The sequence below is a fragment of the Hyla sarda genome, chromosome 2 (assembly GCF_029499605.1).
Source record: "Hyla sarda isolate aHylSar1 chromosome 2, aHylSar1.hap1, whole genome shotgun sequence".
NCBI classification, from domain to species: Eukaryota; Metazoa; Chordata; class Amphibia; order Anura; family Hylidae; genus Hyla; species Hyla sarda.
In genome coordinates, this window is record NC_079190.1 from 164631624 (window position 1) to 164654522 (window position 22899).

Consider the following 22899-nt stretch of genomic DNA (forward strand, 5'->3'; position numbering starts at 1 on the left):
AGCGAGTTCGCTCTGTGCGTAATGACTGGCGATACAGGGGTTGGAGCACCGTTACGTCATGGCTCTGCCCCTCGTGATGTCACGGCCAGCCCCCTCAATACAAGTCTATGGGAGGGGACGTGGCGGTCTTCACGCCCCCTGCCATAGACTTGCATTAAGGGGATGTAACGAGGGGCGGAGCTATGACATTACGCTGCTCCGTCCACTGTATCGCTCTGTATCCGTCCCCCGAACTCGCTCTGAAAGCGCTGTGCCGCAGCGGCGATCCCAGGGGTCGCCAGCAGCGGGACCCCGGGGATAAGATGTCTAGGGGCGGAGTACCCCTTTAAACTTTAAACATGACTATGGGATTCTACTAGGGAAATCATGTTTTATAATAAATGCCCTTTCCTTGATCCTCCCACTGCCCTATCTTCAGCAGCAGATCAGCACACAAACTGTTCAATACAGTAGACTGTTGGCTTCCCAGCCAGTAGTCCTGTGGTAATGACAGGTATGTTACCTCTCTTTCCTTCAAGGAATGTATAAAATACATTTGCATATTAATACAGAGGAGTCGGAAGTACAGAAAACTCCGGAGTCGTAACATTTATTTACCGACTCCACAGCCCTGGACAGCAGGGACAACGCATGCACTCAGAATCAGAATAGCTGCAGTGCGGTGGGGGGCCCATAGTAGGCAGGTATATATTTGTTTTATTTTTTTTTTAGCCCAGCTTTGCCACTGTCATAACATTGTCAGACAATCCTCTCTAGAATATTCTCACCACAGGCTTTTATTCCAAAAGGTAACATAATAGGAGTGGGACAAATATGACAATAACGTACATACGATTGTACAAGGCTGCTTGAATAGGTTCTTAAAGTAATTCTCACACACTGAATTTACTGGGAACACAGCTGTTAGCTATACATACATTACATACAGCTCTGCAATATAACTTTGTAAGACATCCCCTTTAAAAAAGAAATCTTTTTGACGCTAAAAACAAAAAAACAATTATTTTCATTGTGGTTCTGTATAGAGTTCTCATAGAAATCCATAGAATTAGACATTGCAGTGAACATAACCTTTAAAGGGGTACTCCACTGGAAAAAAAAAAAAAAAAAGATTTTTAAGTCAACTGGTGCCAGAAAGTTACAGATTTGTAAATTATTTCTATTTAAAAATCTTAACCCTTCCAGTACTTATCTGCTGTATGTCCAGAGGAAGTTCTTTACTTTTTGAATTTCCTTTCTGTCTGACCACAGTGCTCTCTGCTAACACCTCTGTCCATTTTAGGAACTGTCCAGAGTAGGAGCAAATCCTCATAGCAAACCTCTCCTGCTCCGGACAGTTCCTAAAATGGACAGAGGTGTCAGCAGAGAGCACTGTGGTCAGACAAAGGTAATTCAAAAATAAAAGAACTTCCTGTGGAGCATATAGCAGCTGATGAGTACTGGAAGGATTAAGATATTTAAATAGAAGTAATTTACAAATCTGCTTAACTTTCTGCACCAATTCATTAAAAAAAAATGTTTTCTATGGGAGTACCCTTTAATCCACAATTACAGCTAATAACTGATCCTGTTGTAATGTGAAGGGTCTTCACTATAGAGGACATGTCACAGTGCAGCAATGCAGTGTAAAAAATAAAGAAAAAACAAGCAGCAAGAGAGAGGAAACCTTTTCTTGTTTTAGAAGGCACTCACCAGTGGTGCTGATAGTTCAAGAGCATGCCCTTCTTTAAGAACTCCAACCTTTGCTTGCTATGGGCATCTGTAGTGCTGTATGTTTTGGAACACACTTCCTCACATTTTGTTTCTTTCTTAAATTTAAACTGAAAAGGAAGAAAATATTTAGAATTTGCTTAACCCCCTCAACACCTTGACGAAGCATGGATTTTTTTTATTTTTTCACTTTTGCATTTATTTTTTTCCTCCTCACCTTCTATTAGTCATAACACTTTCAATTTTCAACCTACAGACCAATATCATAACTTTATTTTTGCACCACCAATTATACTTTGTAATGACATCACAGTACCCAGCTAACAAACCAGGAAGCAACAGACAAGGAACAAAGCTCCATGAGGCCAAGTTTCAACTTGGTTTTTTTGTGGGCCAAAAAAAATGCAAGAAAAAAAATGGCAAAAAAAAAAAACTGTGCAGCATTTTTCTGTGATTGGCTTTTTTTCTTGCGTTTTTTGTCTTTAAGTGGAGGGGGAAAAAAAGGATGCAGTAGTGATGGAAAAAAAATGTAAATTTATATTTTTAATAATAAAATTTTAATAAATTTTTAAACAGGAATCAGTCATAATGTGTGTGTTTTTCCCCCTTTATTTTTTATATTTTTGTAGGTAGTACTACCTGTTCCATGATGGGAGTAGTAGTTTCTGTTCTAATAGACAGATCGCCCCAGGTGTCACTCCGGACACCCGATGCGACTGTCCATAATATAGCAGAGATGCGGAAGGCTCTATACAGCGCTCACATCTCTGCTCTGTACTCTGGGCCGGCCAGTGATAATAGAAATTCACCGAACTCGTTTATATTTTTCGCCCAGAGTGGGGATTGGCGGGATGGTGGCAGACTATCACCGCTCTCAGAGGGAAATATGAATAGTGAGTGGATGGCCGGAGTACAGAGCAGAGGTGCGAGCACAGGAGAAAGCCGCACCACATCTCAGGGATGAAGGATGATCACAGCGGGTGTCAGGAGTGACAGCCGCTGTGATCTGTCCTTAACTGCAGGTACTACTACTCCCAACATGCTGGGAGCTGTAGTACCTGCATTAATAGACAGATCGAAGCGAGTGTCACTCCTGAAACCCAATGTCATCCTCCTGTATAATGTATAGATGCGGGTGGGCGGCCGCTCTTCTATGGTCCCCTGCACTGAAAATTATATATATTATATATATATATAAATATATATAAATAAATAAACACACCTATTCATATTTCCAACAGAGTTGTGATTGGCTGGAACCATCTGGCCAATCACAGCTCTATATCTAAGTGCAAGGGACCATAGAAGAGCGGCCGGCACATCTATACATTATACAGGTGGATAGCAGCGGGTGTCAGAAGTGAAGCCCGGGGCGATCTGTCAATTAGTACAGGTACTACTACTCCCATCATAGAACAGTGTGTTCCATGCTGGGAGTAGTAGTACTACCTAAGAAATAAGATAAAACACACACACTAAATTTTTGGTGTCCTGCCCGCACACATAAATTGATCCCTGTTTAAAAATGTATTAAAATTTTGTTATAAAAAAAAAAAAAATTCCATCACTACTAGATCTCTTTTTAATATTTTTTTTTAACGATACCCTATGAAATTTTATAAAAAAAAAAAAAATTTAAAAAAAGTATCTCCACTTTTTTTGATCGCTAAAGTACAAAAAAGAATTAAAAAAACGCCTGCAAAAACGGCAAAGTTAAAACGCACATGTCATTTTTCTTGTTTTTTTTTTTACTCCCATAGAATTCTACCGGAGAAAAATACCACCATTTAAGCGGAAAAAAACCGCCATAGGCTCAACATGCTGCGACTTTGCAAAACTGACAAGAAGTTAAAAAAGAGTAAAAAAACGCCAAAAGGATTAAAAAAAAAAAAAAAAAAAAAAGCGCCAAACTGAAAAATGGAAAAATAATTTTGTGATTTCTCATTGATTTACAGCTAACATCTGGCTGCTGCATTTTTTCAATGAAAAAACGCCATGAGGGCCATTTTGGCGTTTTTTTGGGGGGAAAAAAGCACACAAAAACCCAAGTGGAAACTTAGCCTGAATACGACGGCCGCAAGGAAGATAAGAAAGGGTGGGTTTTAATTTTTATTTTTTTTTCATCTGTAAAGAGATATTCCAGATATATATTTTTTATATGGTGCTGGAGCCGCTATAAAAATAAAAGAATGTATATTCACTTACCTCGATACTTTCGCTGCAACGTCATTCAGTACATCACAGCAGTCTAGGCAGTGACAAGAAATCACTGATTGAGGAGTGACACCTCTGCGGCGGCCATCACTGGCAGTTTTTGTGTTTTTTTTTAAAGCAGCACGAGCACCATATAATTTTTTTTTTTTTTTTATAAATCCAGAATACCTCTTTAAATAGAAACATGAATTATGTGCACAAAATAAGTATATCTATCTTACTAGAACTGGTAATTGCAAGCTGTGTCTGTGGAAAAAATCTGCTTTGAATACAACAGCCACACTGTTTAAAGCAGTAAATAACTTTGTAAGAGGGGTGTGACCATAGGAGCAAACCAATACAGGTAGGGGAGAAGTAGTGCGAGCTAACAGGCTCGTAGAAACAGTGACTGGGCTGGTAGCTCCATTGTACCCCTAACAGTGCAGATTTCTAGTTAAAAATAAAGAGTTTTTTTCCAGAGGATATGATTTAATGAAGATTCAGGGTCAGAATGCTATAAAAAAAAAATTAGAAGATTTATTTAAAAAACAAACAACCTTTCTCACTCTGCCACCACAGTCTAGGACACTGCTGCACTTGGACTTCCTTGAGTCAGTACCTGCCCAATCAGCCAATAATTTGTTGCAGCAGTGTCCCGTCCCGTCCCGTCTCAGCCACTGATTGGCTAAGCAGACAGGTCCTTCTGCTGACACAAGGAATTACACGTGACAGTGGCAGGGAAGCATGAAAGGTAAGTATATATTTTTTTTCTATTTTACAGGACTCAATTCTGAATCTGAATGAGTACCTGTTCAAGAAGCAAAGCTTCAGAAGGATAAGACACCATATAAGTACCGTACCAAGCTCAAAATAAATTGTATCTTTTACTAAAAAAAAAAACACATTCAGCAAAGGAATAGAACTGTTTTGTCACAATGCAAATCTACATCTAAAAAGGAACTGGATTAGGACTATACCTAAATATAATATAACCAACCTTGTACGGAGATGGTTCAATTCTTTCACCAAACAACACCTGGCCCAGATTTTCAGATGGCCTTTTTTCTTTCTCTACTTGACAAAAATCAAACCTTAAACATAAAGAAATATAATTCAGCAGGTGTTACTGTGACACATCAGTCAAATAATAGTTAATCTTTAAAGTGTACCCATCATTAAAACAAACTTTTGGCATGTCAAAGGGACATATAAGTTTGTATCAGTGGGAGTCCAGGTGCTAAAAACGTAAGCGATCTGTAAAATAAAGGGGAAGAAGAGCATGGCTGCATGTTATGTGCCCTGTAATTTCTGCTCAGCGAGCGGCATACAGCTGCAATGAAAGTCTAAGGGACTTCTGCAATTGCACACACCATAAGTGCTATAGACTTCTATTGTAGCCATATACCCCTCTAATTGGAGACGAGGGGTGATACTGCCCCTTATTCTGGTAATCGCTTGAGGTCTTAGCATCGGACTCCCAGTGATACAAATGTCTGACATCACTACGATGTCAGACGTTTGCTATGATATTTTATGTGCAGTAAAAACAATCCATAATTTGACAAAATGCACTAAACACTTGACAATAGGCAAAACACGCATATTGTACCACAGATCAACAAAAAGGTTAACAAGGAGTCTGCTTTTGAAATTATTTAACCCCTTAAGGACCCAGCCCATTTTCACCTTAAGGACCTGGGCATTTTTTTTGCACATCTGGTCACTTTAAGCATTAATAAGTCTGGGATGCTTTTACCTTTCATTCTGATTCAGAGATTATTTTTCGTGACTTATTCTACTTTATGTTAGTGGTAAATTTTTGTCAATACTTGCATTATTTCTTGGTGAAAAATTCCAAAATTTGATGAAAAAAATAGAAAATTTTGCATTTTTCTAACTTTGAAGTTCTCTGCTTGTAACGAAAATAGACATTCCAAATAAATTATATATAGATTCCCATATACAATATGTCTACTTTATGTTTGCATCATAAAGTTGACATGTTTTTACTTTTGGAAGACATCAGAGGGCTTCAAAGTTCAGCAGCTATCTTCCAATCTTTCACAAAATTTTTCAGGGACCAGTTCAGGTTTGAAGTGGATTTGAGGGGGGAGGGGTCCATTGTTCTGGCACTATGGGGGGCTTTGTAAACGCTCATGGCCTTCAGTTCCAGACAAAATTTCTCTTCAAAAGCCCAATGATGCTCCTTCTCTTCTGAGCATTGTAGTGCACCAGCATAGCACTTTATATCCATATATGGGGTATGCAACTTTTGGGGGGCTTTTCTTTCTTATTTTCCCTGGCGATTTGCGACATTTGCACGGGATGCCTGCTGAAGGATTATGAATGGATACGCCCTGGGTCCTTAACGATCGAAAACCCAGGGCGTATCCATACGCCCTGGGTCCTTAAGGGGTTAATAAGAAAGAAATCCCTGACAACAAGCAGGTCACAAGTGTCCTTCTGCGCACCCCCAACCATACAGTGACCAATGGAAATCAGTCAGCCCAATGCATACAGGACAAGTTTTCAAAAGATAGACACTAGAATTTATAGAATATTTAGAGATCATGATAAACTTACGCAGCATATTCATAAGGTAGCACAGATTCTACGGAGTCAAGTCTGTTCACAAAGAGCTCAATTTCTGACTGCAGAAGGAAAAAAAAAAGGTTCCATTAGTATGCAATTATACAAGAAGATTGGATTAACCCCTTAAGGGGTGTTTCCTGTTTTATGCACTTTCGTTTTTTCCTCATCACCTTTTAAAAATCATAACGCTTTCAATTTTGCACCTACAGACTCATATGAGGGTTTGTTTTTTTGCGGCAACAATTGTACTTCATAACAACATCAATCCCTTCACCACAAAATTTACGCAGTGCACTTTTTGGTAAAAATGCCACCATATATTTATTCTGTAGGTACATATGGTTACAATGATACCCAATTTATATAGGTTTTCTTTATTTTATTACTTAAAAAATTATAACTACAAGCACCAAAATAAGCATGTTTAAAATTGTCCTCTTCTGACCCCTATAACTTTTTTCTTTTTCCATATACAGGGCGGTAGGAGGGCTCATTTTTTGCACCAGGATCTGAGGGTTTTCATCGGTACCAATTTTGTTTTGATGGGACTTTTTGATCGGTTTTATAAAAAATTTTTTTTTTAGAGTATACTAAGTGACCAAAAACAAGCAATTTTGAACTTTGGTATTTTTTTACGTATACCCCATTGACAATGCGGATTAATTAACATTTTTATAGTTAGGACATTTACGCACGCGGTGATACCACATATGGTTATTTTTATTATGTTTTTATATTTTTATATGGAATTTGGGAAAAGGGGGTGTTTTAAACTTAATAAGGAAGGGGTTAAATGTGTGTTCTTTTAAACTTTTAATAACCCTCTTTTTTACACTTTATTAGTCCTTAGGGGACTTTTAGGAGGAATGATTAGATTCCTAATACAGATCAAAGCCGGGACCAGCAAGGAAGCAGAGGCAAGCCCTCTGGCTACCTCCACAGTGAATCACCGCCCCCCCACCCCCAAACGTGAGGGCCTGGGTGCTTCGAGGTTCATCCACCTCACTGGGCCACCAGGGAGCGTTTACAGGGTTGTTTGGAACGGCGATCTAATGGGTTAATAGCAGGTCGCGGTGATCGCCGCATATCGGCTATTAACACTGGCCCTCTGCTACAAGAATCAGCTGGGGGCCAGCCGGTATCACGCGGGCTCAAGTTGGGAACCCGCATCGTACCCAGTTACTGGCCATTGGACTAGCATAGACGTTCATGGTCGTTAACTCGAGCCCGCGCCATACCCCGTTAACGGCACAATGACGTGTATGCACTAGGGATCGACCGATTATCGGATTAGCAAATATTATCGGCCGATATTCATGGTTTTGTAAGTTAATCGGTATCGGCATCTAACGTTGCCGATAATGCTGATAATGCGTCCAGCGTGTGCGCCCCCCAATGAATATATTTGTGGGGGAACTATACTGCCAACCTAATGTGGGGGAACTATACTGCCAACCTAATGTGAGGGAACTATACTGCCAACCTCATGTGGGGGAACTACAACCTAATATGGGGGAACTATACTGTCAACCTAATGTGGGGGAACTACAACCTAATGTGGGGGAACTATACTGCCAATGGAATATCGGTATAAGTTATCGGCTATCAACCTGAAAGTTCACAGGTTATCAGTATCGGCTCTAAAAAATTTACATCGGTCGATCCCTAATATACACGATACATCCTCTGTTTAGTGAAAAAAAAAAAAAATCATCATTTGATTTACAAACCCATGGCCATTTTTTTTATTGCATATGAAAATTGTTTGAAGATCTTTAATGTAGATAGCCAAAATGCCTGACCTTTAACAAATATAACTAAAAGGTAAGTTTTTGATATCTTTACAGTAAATAAATGCTCATAGACCTGTATAAGGAGGATACGTGTAAGTTATTTTAGATTTTTCACAATTATGAGATCTCCTAAAGCAGTAAAAGTATTCTAAATACACATGCCTGTATTAAATCTAAACTGTTAAGCTATGTTTATATTCAGGAATTCCCAATGGTAATTCTGCTAGGATAGTCCTGTGCAGTAGAGTCCAAATTGCTGTCAATGGGATTTTGCATCCAAAACAATGATCTCAGTCATTCTTTCGGCAGAATACATTGCTGTTTATTAGGACAGCTATGTCAATGCAGTTGTAGCCCAATTCAGTCAGCACCGGGTGCCTTCAGAATCTCCAGCCAGAAATATTCCTAGTCTGAATCTACCATAACTGACAAGATGTGTAAAGTCCTAATGAAGAATAGTCATTAAAGGGGTACTCCGGTGCTTACACATCCTTCGGATAGGGGATAAGATGCCGGATCACGGGTGTCCAATAGCTGGGGACGGCCGTGGCACCCCGTTTGTAATCAGTCCCCGGAGCGAACACGCTCGACCGCAGGGCCGGCAGCATGTGACGTCACGCCTCCACCCCCGTGTGACATCACACTCCGCCCCTCCGTAGGCTTGCATTGAGGGGTGGAGTGTGATGTCACACGGGGGCGGAGGCGTGACGTCAAATGCCGCCGGCCCTGCGGTCGAGCGTCATCAGACCCGGAGCGAACACGCTCCGGGGACTGATTATAAACAGGGTGCCGCGGGACTCCCGCGATCAGGCATCTTATCCCCTATCCTTTGGATAGGGGATAAGATGTGTAAGCACTGGAGTACCCCTTTAAAGGAGTAGTCCAGTGGTGACTCAGTGGTGAGCAACTTATCCCCTATCCTAAGGATAGGGGATAAGTTGCAGATCGCAGAGGGTCCGACCGCTGGGGCCCCCTGCGATCTCCTGTACGGAGCCCCGACAGCCCGTGGGAAGGGGGCGTGTCGACCTCCGCACGAGGCGGCGGCCGACACTCCCCCTCAAGACAATTCTATGGCAGAGCCGAAGCGCTGCCTTCGGCAATCTCGGGCTCTGCCATAGAGATGTATTGAGGGGGCATGTCGGCCGCCGCCTTGTGCGGGGGTCGACACCCGCTATCTCGGCGTAGAGCCGGGGCCCCGTACAGAAAGATCGCAGGGGGCCCCAGCGGTCGGACCCCCCGCGATCTCAAACTTATCCCCTATCCTTAGGATAGGGGATACGTTTTTCACCACTGGACTACCCCTTTAATGAACAGGTCCTGGTGGCAACAGACATTCAACAATATAGGCTATAAAGTTGCAACGCACAGGAATAAGGTGTTGAAGCATTAAAGTGACTTTCTAGAGGATCAGCTGTCACTTATTTCCTGGTTGGGGATGCGCCTAGAATTTTAAGCCCTTAAGGACGCAACTAGAGAGGAAAGAGTCGCCTAGGACTGTATCCACCTTTTCCAGCCCACCGGAGCACCTGAAAGCTGAACTAATTTATGCAGGAAAAGTCATCAACTGCCGAGCCGAGAAGTTCGTGACAAATCGAATTTACTGTAAGTTCGCTCATCTCTAGACGCAACCCATTTGGGCCTTAAGGACGCAGACAATTTTATTTTAACGTTTTTGATTTTTCCTCCTCGCCTTCAAAAAATCATAACTCTTATATTTTCATCCACAGACTAGTATGAGGGCTTGTTAATGCCATCACTCACTTTACCATAAAATGTATGGCGCAACCAAAAAAAACACTGTGTGGGGAAATTAAAAAGAAAACCACAATTTTGCTAATTTTGGAAGGTTTTGTTTTCACGCCGTACAATTTATGGCAAAAATGACAAGTGTTCTTTATTCTCTGGGTCAATACGATTAAAATGATACCCATGATAATATACTTTTCTATTACTGTTGCGCTTAAAAAAAAAAAATCAAACTTTTTAACCAAATTAGTACATTTAAAATCCCCCTATTTTGAAGACCCATAACTTTCATTTTTCCGTATAAGCGGCGGTATGAGGGGGCTCATTTTTTGCGCCGTGATGTGTACTTTTTATTGATACCATATTTGCTTATATAAAACGTAATACATTTTTTATAAATTTTTCTGGGAATGAAAGGTTATTAAAAAAAGCAGCTATTTTGGCGCATGGCGATACCAAATATGTATATAAAATATTTTTTTTAACACTTTTTGGGGGTGAATTAGGGAAAATGGGACAATTTACGTTTTTATTGGGGGAGGGGTTTTTTCATATTTTTTTACTTTATTTTTACACTTTAATAGGGGACTATTTATAGCAATCATTCGATTGCTAATCCTGTTCAGTGCTATGTATAGGACACAGCACTGATCAGCATTATCGGTCATCTTCTGCTCTGGTCTGCGGGAAGGCACATCAGAGCAGAAGACTCCCGGAAGACAGCGGAGGCAGGTGGCGGGGACCTCCGTCTGCCATGCTGGATGATCGGATCGCCGCGGCAGCGCTGCGATCATCCATTTAAGTGACCGCGATGCTGCAGATGCCGTGATCTGTATTGATCACGGCATCTGAAGGGTTAATGGTGGACATCCGCGGGATCGCGGGTGTTCGCTATTACCGGTGGGTCCCTGGCTGCGATCAGCAGCCGGGACCTGCCGTGCATGATCCGGGCATCGCTCCGATGCCCACGGTTATGCTTAGGACGTAAATGTACGTCCTGGTGTGTTAATTACCACGTCACCAGGACGTACATTTATGGCGCTCGTCGTTAAAGGGTTAAAGAACATGCTTAAAGGGGTTATCCAGGAAAAAAAAAATTTTTTATATATCAGCTGGCTCCAGAAAGTTAAAACAGATTTGTAAATTACTTCCATTAAAAAATGTTCATCCTTTCAGTGCTTATGAGCTTCTGAAGTTGAGTTATTCTTTTCTGTCTAAGTTCTCTCTGATGACACGTGTCTCAGGATCCGCCCAGTTTAGAAGCAAATCCCCATAGCAAACCTCTACTCTGTGCAGTTCCGAGACAAGCAGAGATGTCAGCAGAGAGCACTGTTGCCAGACAGAAAACAACAACTCAACTTCACCAGCTGATAATACGTAATAAGTAATTTACAAATCTGTTTTAGTTTCTAGAGCCAGTTGATAAAAAAAAAAAAAAAAAAAAAATAATATTTTATATATATTTCCCCTGGAATACCCCTTTAATCTAAATTTCTTGGCTACATTTTCACGATGCCCATCAAAGAACTCTCTCTGTGATGCCCCAAAATCCAACCCCTGTTCCTGCACTGTGTGACAGTTAAAAGCATAGCAGATGTTAGAAAATAACATTCCTCCAGATCCAACAAGGTTTTTAACTGTAGTAATGAAGGGGCATGTTTATTGCATAAAAAAAAAAAAATTATAAACTGCTCAATTGTGCTAAAAAAAAAAAAAAGGTCTTTTATGAGGTGGTCCTCAATTTAAAAAAAAAAAAAAAGGATGGAAAACTTGACATATTGCCTACAAATACTCATATAATGGTAAAATACAAAAAATCTTGTCATTTATCATGTTTTGAATAACTGGTCCCTAGCATGGTTCATCCATTCAGTGTTTCTAGCATCGCTTATCATCTGATTCATAGTCTCCAGCAAGGCTCATTCCTAGCCCTCATCATGACCACTCCTTAAAAGGGTATTCCGGTGGAAAACTTTTTTTTCTTTCTTTTTATCGACTAGTGCCAGAAAGTTAAATAAATTACTTCTATTAAAAAAACTTAATCCATCCAGTACTTATTAGCTGCTGAATACTACAGAGGAAGTTATTTCCTTTTTGGAACACAGTGCTCTCTGCTGAATCACAAGCATGGTGCTCTCTGCTGACATCTCTGTCCATTTTAGGAACTGACCAGAGCAGCATATGTTTGCTATGGAGATTTTCTCCTACTCTGGACAGTTCTTCTGTAGTATTCAGCAGCTAATAAGTACTGGAAGGAATAAGATGCTTTTGTAATTTACAAGTCTGTTTAACTTTCTGGCACCAGTTGATTTAAAAAAAAAAAAAAAAAAAAAAAAAAAAAAAAAAAAAAAACTTTTCCACCGGGGTACCCCTTTAATTCCTGTTCCCAGCAAGATTTCCTATATCATTAGTCCCCAACTCCCTTTTTCATTCCTTGTCACCAGAATGGCTCCCTTTGTCAGTCCCGATCCTTAGCATGGCCATCTTAGTCCTGGCCCTTAGAATGGCTCCCCATCTCAGTTCTGGCACCCAGCATGGATCTCCTCCTAATTCCAACATGACTCCTATTTTTATTCAAGGCTTCTTCCCCCATTTCAGCATGATGTGGGCTGAACTTGGGCCGCCCTCTTCCTGCCTCCTACCAATGGCACTTGCTGGTGCTGAAATGCTCCTCCTCTTGCTTTATCAGCTGCAATGATGTAGCACAATGCTGGCAGCATCTCTCCATGATGTAACCATTGCCTTGTAGTGATCCTACTGCAGTTTTCCTTATTGCTTATTAAGCACCATAGAAAGCCATTGCATTTATAACCCCTTCTGCCCCACATGCCATCTATAGTACTGAACACTAAGTACTGCTGAGCTCTGGTTCCACCACCTGAAATGGAGTGAATAGGGTTAACAACAATAGCAAGACCAGTAAGATCACCATGTCAACTCTCTAAACCAATGTTTCCCAACCAGTGTGCCTCCAGCTGTTGCAAAACTACAACTCTCAGCATACCTGAACATCCAAATGCTGGGAGTTGTAGTTTTGCAACAGCTGGAGGCACAACAGTTGGGAAACACTGCTCTAAAAGGTTAATGTTACTTCAAAGTTCTTTTAAAAGTATAGTTATATACTTGTTTTTCCAGCACATCCCACAAATGCTCAAATAGACAGACCTGGGGAATTTGGAGGCAGAGGTGAAAGCAAGGGCCAGGGAGTGGAACAAGAAGGACCTTTTTAGCTCCCCAGACAACCCCTTTAACACCTTAAAGACATAGCCCATTTTGGCCTTAAAGGGGTACTCTGGCCCTAAGACATCTTATCCCCTATCCAAAAGGACAGGGGATGAGATGTCTGATCGCGGGGGCTCCCGCAATCTCTCATGCAGACACCCACCTGTGTCTGCTGCACAGAGCGACGACTGCTCCGTGACTGAAGGGTCACGACTACAGGGCCTGACTATTGTGACATCACGACTCCCCCCATGTGACGTCAAGCCCCACCCCCTCAATGCAAGTCTATGGGAGGGGGTGTGACATCACACGGGGCAGAGTCATGACGTCGCGATACTTCAGCCCTATAGTCGTGACCCTTCAAACATGGAGCGATCATGGCTCTGTGCAGCAGGACCCCAGCGATCAGACATCTTATCCCCTATTCTTTGGATAAGGACCCGTTAAGGACCAGGCCATTTTACACCTTAGGACCCAGCCATTGTTTGCACATCTGACCACTGTCACTTTAAACATTAATAACTCTGGAATGCTTTTAGTTATTCTGATTCAGAGATAGTTTTTTCGTGACATATTCTACTTTAACATAGTGGTAAAATTTTGTGGGAACTTGTATCATTTCATGGTGAAAAATCCCCAAATTTTATGAAAAATTTAAAAATTTAGCATTTTTCTAACTTTTGTAAGGAAAATGGATATTCCAAATAAAACATTTTTTTATTCACATATACAATATGTCTACTTTATGTTTGAATCATAAAGTTGACATGTTTTTACTTTTGGAAGACACCAGAGGGCTTCAAAGTTCAGCAGCAATTTTCCAATTTTTCACAAAATTTTCAAACTCGCTATTTTTCAGGGACCAGTTCAGGTTTGAAGTGGATTTGAAGGATCTTCATATTAAAAAATACCCCATAAAAGACCCCATTATAAAAACTGCACCCCCCAAAGTATTCAAAATGACATTCAGTCCGCATTTCAACCCTTTAGGTGTTTCACAGGAATAGCAGCAAAGTGAAGGAGAAAATTCACAATCTTCATATTTTTTACACTTGCATGTTCTTGTAGACCCAATTTTAGAATTTTTACAAGGGGTAAAAAGAGAAAATGTATACTTTTATTTGTAGCCCAATTTCTCTCGAGTAAGCACATACCTCATATGTCTATGTAAAGTGTTCGGCGGGCGCAGTAGAGGGCTCAGAAGCAAAGGAGCGACAAGGGGATTTTGGAGAGTACGTTTTTCTGAAATGGTTTTTGGGGGGCATGTTGGATTTAGGAAGCCCCTATGGTGCCAGAACAGCAAAAAAAAAAAAAAAAAAAAAAAAAAAAAAACACAGCATCCCATTTTGGAAACTAGACCCCTTAAGGAACGTAACAAGGAATTAAGTGAGCCTTAATACCCCACAGGGGTTTCACGACTTTTGCATATGTAAAAGAAATTTTTTTTTTCCCACTAAAATGTGTGTTTCCCCTCAAATTTCACATTTTTGCAAGGGTTAATAGCAGAAAAGACCCCCCAAAATTTGTAACCCCATCTCTTCTGAGTATGGAGGTACCCCATAAGTTGACCTGAAGTGCACTGCAGGAGCGCCACAATGCTCAGAAGAGAAGGAGTCACATTTGCAAACTTTGCTGAAATGGGGGGGAAATGTCGCATTTAGGAAGCCCCTATGGTGCCAGGACAGCAAAAAAAAAAAAAAAAAAAAAAAAAAAAAAAAAAAATACACATGGCATACCATTTTGGAAACTAGACCCCTTGAGGAACGTAACAAGGGGTAAAGTAAGCCTTAATACCCCACAGGGGTTTCACGACTTTTGCATATGTAAAAAAAAAAATTATTTTTTTCACTAAAATGTGGGTTTTCCCCAAAATAATTTTTTTTTTTTTTACAAGGGTTAATAGCAGAAAAGACCCCCCAAAATTTGTAAATAAATTGTTTTGGAGTAGGGACATACCTTAATTTTTGATGATTTTCGCTCCGTGGGTGCACACCAGGTGTTGGAGTGGGAGGTCAGTCAGGGGCCTTGAGCTTATTATAGCAGCCAGGATGTGGGACCCCCCCCCCCTCAAGGAGCATTAATGGGGGGGGGGGGAACACTGAGCCCTAAAATAGGGGAACACTATGGGGGAAAACGGGCCGTAACTGGGGTAGACAGGTGGGGTACAGAGGCCCAAAATATGGGGTACAGTGGGCCAGAAAACTATAAATCATAAAATAATAAAACCTGATATGTTCCCAGAATGATGACCCAGAGTATAGCCAAAACTAAAAAAAAGTATGCCCGCCCCAAACCCTATGCTTTGAGTCATCATTCTGGGAATGTGATGTGTGTGGCCGTCCCTAACCTGTTGCCTCAAATGCGCACCCGCTCAGGTGGAGAGAGAGCGCTGCGCATTGAGGCAACATAAAAAAGTCCCCGATGATAGTGACTCAGTGACCTATGACCCATTTCTAAAAAAACACCCCCAGAGGTCTTATCAGGTTTTTTTCGGATTTTTTGGGCAATTTAGTAATTTATGGGGTTAACAATTTTGAATGTACTCTGGACTTGGTACATTGGTCAAATTATGGAAAATTCAAATGAAAATTTAGTGCTCCATGGAAGTGTGATACTCCCTGAAGCAGCCTATGCAGAGGCCCGGATTATCTGGGCAAGTGTCGCATTGATACGTGGTGTCCTTCCTTCTCCCCTTCCTGCGACACACACTGCATTTTTTCTGGGATCGTCCCATCTTTCCAGTGGGGGGATCACACCTGGAAAGTGCTGGCCAGGGACGATCCTGGCGCCTATAACTCCAGACCCTTGGGAAGTCCGGCCTGATCTTTCCCGGTCCGCAAAGATCAGGACCTTTAGGACTTCTTCTTGGAACTGGAGGAATGTCCCTGTGTTGCCAGCGTACTGGGATAGTACAAAAGAGTTGTACATGGCAACCTGTACCAAGTAGACCGCAACTTTTTTGTACCATGCCCGTGTTTTCCGCATGGCATTATATGGCTTGAGGACTTGATCTGAGAGATCAACTCCCCCCCATATAACGATTGTAGTCCAGAATACAATCGGGTTTGAGGACCGGTCTCACGGTACCTCGCACAGGGACAGGGGTGCTGCCGTTCCCATGAATAGTGGTAAGTATAACGACATCCCTCTTATCCTTATACCTGACCAACAACAGGTTATAATGGGTAAGGGCACGGGACTCAACCTTGGGGATAGGCGTCTTAACAAAATTTAGAGGGAGGTCTCTCTGGTTCTTCCGCACGGTTCCACAAGTGGACGTGGATCTGACGGAAAGGGATTTGAACAGAGGGACACTGGTATAAAAGTTATCCACGTATACGTGGAAACCCTTATCCAGCAATGGGTGCATAAGGTCCCAAACGAGTTTCCCGCTAACACCCAGAGTGAGGGGACATTCTGAGGGTTCAATACGGGAATCTCGTCCCTCATACACTATAAACTTGTAAGTGTACCCGCCATACCGCGCCCGTTTCGAGGGAATATATGGCGGAAGATGAGTCTCCCCTTAAAACTGATGAGAGACTCATCTACCGAGAGGTCCCTGACCGGTAAGTAGGCCTCCAAAAATTTGGCCCCAAAGTGATCGATGACCGGCCTCACTTTGTAAAGCCGGTCATAGGCGGGATCACCTCGGGGCGGACATGCCGCATTATCTGCATAATGCAGACATTTCCGAATCGCCTCGTACCACTTCCGTGTCATCGCCATACTGTAAAGCGGGATCTGATGGAGGACGTCCCCGCTACAGTAATGACGGACACTTGGTTTTTTGTCCAGGCCCATATGCAGCGAGAAGCCCCAAAATGTCCTCATTTCCGCTGCATCAATGGCGTACCCTACATTGGACCTAGCCAAAAACGAATCGGGGTGGTGGGCAATGAACTGCTGGGCATACAAGTTCGTTTGCTCCACCATTAGATTGACCAGGCTGTCACTGAAAAAAAACCTTTAGAAAGTCGAGATCAGTGAAGCCAGCATGGTCAATCCGGATTCCTGAGTCGCCAACATACTCAGGAATCCGTGGCTGATAACCCTCTGGGGGTCTCCAGACAGGGTCCCCGGAAGGGGGCTCCAGTGCATTTGTCTGGGGGGCCGGACTCCTATTACGAGCGGCATTGCCACACCATACTAGTGTCGGCCACTGGGTCACTCATGGGGGGTGCGTGGCCTCGCCCGGCGGCGTCTCCGCCGCCGTACGGGGGACTCATCATCACTACTAGATGAGGAGATCGAGGAAGAACACAAAAGTCGGATCTTCCCCGTCCTCACTGGCAGATTCGGAGGCTAAAAAAGCGTAAGCCTCCGCTGCCGAAAATGCCCGGCGGGCCATCGCCTTATTTCTACGATGGCGGGGGTTGGACGGTGGCGAGGGGGGGGCAGGGAAGTATGTAGTGTGTGGTGCTTGGTGTAACTGTAACAGAAAAAAAAAAAAAAAGTGGTGGCACACGCAGCACCCTGAACCCCTAATAGGGCCCGGGGTCACACGGATTAGGTGACGGCACACCCTTGGGGACCTATTAGGGGGTCAGGGGGGGGGGTTACTTTTTTTTTTTTACTTTCACTTTTGTTTTACTGTTTTACCCTACCTTTCCCTGCAACACTGATCTAGGGGCTCTTCTTTCTGAGGGGGCTCTGGCACTCCGAGGGGGGGATCCCGGTCCTCTTCACACAGCTCTGCCCGCTGACTGACCTCAGCGAGTGCACAGAGCTGCGTGAGGGGACCGTTAACCCCTCCTCTGCTGCACTGCTATTGGCCAACGATCGCCGGCCAATAGCAGCGTTGCTGGGGTGGTGACAGTATTGTCACCGCTACCCAGCAACTGGAGGTGATTGGTGGTGTATCGTACACAGCTCATCACCTTCCTTTTCCGGGTCATAGGGTCACAAGTGACCCAAATACCCGGAATCGCGGACGTGAATTCGTCCGCGATCTGCGCCGATCACCGACATGCCGGGACCCCCCCCTCGGCATTTGCACGGCATGCCTACTGAACGACATCAGGATACGCCCTGGGTCCTTTAAGGCCCAGGGTGTGAGGGCGTATCCATACGCCCTGGGTCCTGAAGAGGTTAAAGGACACAGACAACTTTATATTTGCATTTTCATTTCTTTCCTCATCTTCTAAAAGCCACAAATCTTTTATAATTACATTTTCCTACCCTTCTAAAGCCTTGTTTTTTGTATGACCAATTGTACTTTGTAATTACATCACTAATTTCACCATAAAATATATGTAATGCTGTACACTTTAAAATGACATGTTTTCTTTATTCTGTAGGTCCATACGGTTAACCCGTCCAGGACAAAGGGCGTACAGGTACGCCCTTGCCTCCAGTACTTAAAGGGTACCTCTCATCAAATAAACTTGATATATTTTAGATTAATGAATGTTGAATAACTTTCCAATAGCATGTTAATGAAAAATATGCTTCTTTCTATTGTATTTTTCCCGATCAGTCCAGTCAGCAAGCATTTCTGACTCATGCTGGAGTCCTAAACACTCAGAGCTGCCAGCCTGCTTTGTTCACAGCCAAACAGGCTGTGAACAAAGCAGGCTGGCAGCTCTGAGTGTTCTCCTTTGTGAACAAAGCAGACTGGCAGCTCGTAGTGTTATGGACTCCAGCATGAGTCTGAAATGCTTGCTGCCAGGACTGATAGGGAGACCCCTAGTGGTCATTTCTTCAAAGTGGAAAATTAAATAGAAAGAAGCACATTTTTTAATAACATGCAATTGTGAAGTTATTTTGCATACATTAATCTATAATATATCAAGTTTTTTTGATGAGAGGTACCCTTTAAGGACCGAGGACGTACGTCCTGAGTCCCGTTAATGGGGTTTAAACCATACGCATGAGCAGAAAACACTTGAAACCCGGTGGATCGTAGTTGCTACGGTCAGTCAGAACTGCCGATCGAGTCGATACCTGGCATTAACCCTTTAGACGCCACAATCAAAGTTTATCTCGGCATCTAAAATGCGGGTTAACAGTGCCGGTTAGCTCATTGGAGCTGATCGGACATCCGCGGCAACATCTAGGGTCCCGATCAGCTGAGTAAACGGTGGGAGGGCCCTTACCTGCCTCCTCGCCATCAGATCAGTCTTCTGCTGCTCCTTCCCTAATAAAAGTTTGAATCACCCTCATTTTCCCATTTTTTAAAATAAAATGTAATAAAAAATAAAAATCATCATATGTGGTATCGCCGCGTGCGTAAATGTCCGAACTATTAAGATATAAGGTTAGCTAAACCACATGGTTGATGGCGTGCACGTAAAAAAATATATCCCCAAAAAAGTCCAAAATTGTGCATTTTGGTCACATCATACACCATAAAAAATAAAAAAGTGATTAAAAAGTGCCATCAAAACAAAGATGGTACCGATAAAAACTACAGACCACGGCGCAAAAAATTAGCCCTCACATAGCCCCGTATGCAGAAAAATAAAAAAGTTATAGGGGGTCAGAAGATGACAATTTTAAACATACTAATTTTGGTGCATGTAGTTATAATTTAAGGTAGTAAAATAAATAAAACCTACATAAATTGGATATTCTTGAAACTGTATGGACCTACAGAATAAAGATAAGGTGTCATTTTTACTGAAAAGTGCACTGCATAGAAACGGAAGCCCCCAAATGTTACAAAATGGCTGCAAAATAAAAGAAAAACACACTTTCTCTTACCTGCCAACGAGCCCCCGGTGCTCCGGTACAGGTGTTCGGTCCCCGGGCTGTATGCTTCTTACTTCCTGTTAGCCCGGCACACGGAGCTTCAGCCTATCACCGGCCGCAGAGATGTCCCGCCTGGGCCGGTGATAGGCTGAAGCTCCGTGTGACGTGCCGGGCTAACAGGAAGTAAGAAGAATACAGCCCGGGGACCGAACAACTGTACCGGAGCTCCGGGGGCTCGTTGGCAGGTAAGAGAAAGTGTGTTTTCTTTTATTTTGCAGCCCGGACGGGATAAAAAGGAAAAAAGTGCGCGCCGGAGTACTCCTTTAAAGCCAAAAGGAGTAGTATAGTGAAAATGGTCTTCACCCCATTGTGCCCTGGCTACAAAAAAAAGTTCCTTAATAAAAAGTTCAAACCACCCCCTTTTCCTATATAAAAGAAATCAGTACAGAAACAAAAATGGGTCAGGACAAGTGGATTGACAGGAAGGACAAGCAGATTGTGCTCCCGTTTTATTTTTATTCCCACACCCCTGTACCTGGGATGCACTGCATATTTACTATGCTAATGTAAATCTAGGTTGTCCTAAAAAATTACTAGACTATCAACAATTTTCATTTGAGAGAAGTGTCACTAATTTCTTTATCTCTACCAAACATACAAAGTCAGGCTTTTTCTTTCAGTAAATTTGTTTCAGTAACATTTTCAAACTATCCTTTCTGCCCCCTTTTTTGTATTGCACATTTTCTATTTTCAAGGCATACTGCTCGCAATGGTTTTATCCTGGCTCTTTGCAGCCTTCCTTTATCTACCTGTATGGTTTCCAATTATGATCCCTTTTGTTTCTACTGACTAGGAACAACCAACATCTTTTGCCATGCTCAGTGTTTGATTTCCATCCAGAAGCAGGATTTCTTAGGCTATGTTCACATGAGGGAATGTCCGCACGGAAAACTGCGTGGACACTCCCCTGACAGCGGGGCTCCGGCAAAACATGCAGGCGCTAGGACTGATCGGAAATACCTTGTTTCATAGACTGCATATCCGTGCCGAGTCCGCTGAAAGAAAAGATGTCTTCTTCTTGCGGACACCGGAATTTGAAATTCTGTTATGTGAACAGCAGATTCCAATCAAAATAAATGCCACTGCAGAATCTTCGTGAGGAATTTCAATGCGGAATTCCGCATGGAAATTCTGCCACGTATGAACACAGCCTAAGGGTGCATTCACACCACGTTTTTGCAATACAGTTCCCGTATCAGGTTTTTGATGAAAAACGGATTCTTCAAAACCTGACTGAACTGTATCAAAATGTGTGGACAAATTTTAACACATACAGTTGAAAACAGTATACGATTTGAAAAATGATGTCCGGTTGCATCCATTTATTAAGAAAAAAACACTTATACTTTTTAACTTTTCACTCCATTTTTAATAAAGCTTCACTTGTTTGATTAAAATTTCAAGAAAAAATAAAACAGGTCAAAGTCAAAAATGGTATGGTGAAAACCGGATGGAACCATACATACATACATACAGTTCTGTACGGATCCCATGTAAAAAAAATAAAATTAAAAAAAACGTACACAGTTTAATACAGTTTTTCACCCAGATCAAAAAGACGTGGTAGACTACAGTTTTGGGTACGGTTTAAAAAAACCGGACAAAACCGTATGACGCAAAACAAACTAAACGGGATGATGCGTTTGACATATGGTTTACAAAGTTAAAGGACATGTCCGGTGCTCACTTTTCTTATTGTATCCGTTCCGGGCTGCAAAAAAAAAAAAAAAAAAAAGAAAATAAGCTTTCTCTTGCCTGCCTAGGCTCCCCCGGTGCTCCGGTACAGGCGTTCGGTCCCCGGGCTGTATTCTTCTTACTTCCTGTTAGCCCGACACGTCACACGGAGCTTCAGCCTATCACTGGCCGAGGCGGGACATCGCTGCGGCTGGTGATAGGTTGAAGCTCCGTGTGACGTGTCGGGCTAACAGGAAGTAAGAAGAATACAGCCCGGGGACCAAACGCCTGTACCGGAGCACCGGGGGAGCCTAGGCAGGTAAGAGAAAATTTGTTTTCTTTTCTTATTTTATTCGTTCCGGGCTGAAAAATAAAAGTGAGCACCGGACATCTCCTTTAAAGCAATGCATACGGTTTTCTAAACAGTTCCGTACGGTTTTTAACTTGAAACCGTATAAGGGAACTGTATAGCAAAAACGTGGTGTGCATGCACCCTAACACTTTCCACAGACTCAACTGACAACTCTCTTGTTAGGGCAAAATTTTCTTTCAGTAAGCCAAGTTTCACAGCTTGGTAAGGTCTGTAAGGCGAAGTTCACATTACGGAATTTTCGCTTTGAAATTGCAGGCAGAAATTCCGCTTGCTAAAATGTATAGTAGAGTGAATGGGTTTCCGTTCACAAATTCAAACTTCGGAATTTGTGAAGTGGAATTTGTTAACAGAAAATCTGCTTTAAAATTTCCACCTGAAGAACGGCTTTGCTCATTCTTCAGGCGGAAATACTCGTGGAACACACTGCAGTCTATTGGAGACTGCACTGTCCGCGCGGTCCTAGCACCGTCTGATTCAGTCAGCGCTGGTCGGACTCTCTGGGTGGAGATTTTCTACCCGGAGATTCCGCAGTGTGAACATAGCCTAACCGTTCTCTAGGTAAACTATAGACAAACCCGCATGTGTGTCAGTATTTGTCCTAGAAATGAAAATTACAGGGCGATTCCACATTTTTTTGCTCTCAAATATGTGGAAAGCATACGTTTAATTTACTTTCGTTTGAGGCAGGTCATATGAATAATGAATACAATGTAGTTCTATGTCAGCTATATTCAGGAGTAGGGTCCTCTCCACCACCAATCCACATACAAGGCACCCATCATTCATGACTATACCTGTGATTCACTGTATACATTGATAGCTGTTATTTAACAAAAGTCAATA

At 42.4% G+C, this 22899-nt stretch overlaps 1 protein-coding gene and 1 long non-coding RNA gene across 2 annotated transcripts in view; one reads left to right on the top strand and one right to left on the bottom strand.

Annotated features, from left to right (window-relative positions):
• The window catches only part of LOC130355498 (uncharacterized), an 89892-nt gene extending 86328 nt beyond the window's left edge, over positions 1-3564 (top strand). The window contains exon 3 of the long non-coding RNA XR_008888555.1: positions 3471-3564. This is a non-coding gene — a long non-coding RNA (uncharacterized LOC130355498). The remainder of the gene's footprint in view (positions 1-3470) is intronic.
• The window catches only part of TM9SF2 (transmembrane 9 superfamily member 2), a 70327-nt gene that overhangs the window by 42369 nt on the left and 5059 nt on the right, over positions 1-22899 (bottom strand). The window contains exons 2-4 of the mRNA XM_056555693.1: positions 6487-6554; positions 4901-4994; positions 1693-1820 (exon numbers count right to left, since the gene is read on the bottom strand). Of these exons, the coding sequence (XP_056411668.1) occupies positions 1693-1820; positions 4901-4994; positions 6487-6554 (290 nt within the window). The remainder of the gene's footprint in view (positions 1-1692; positions 1821-4900; positions 4995-6486; positions 6555-22899) is intronic.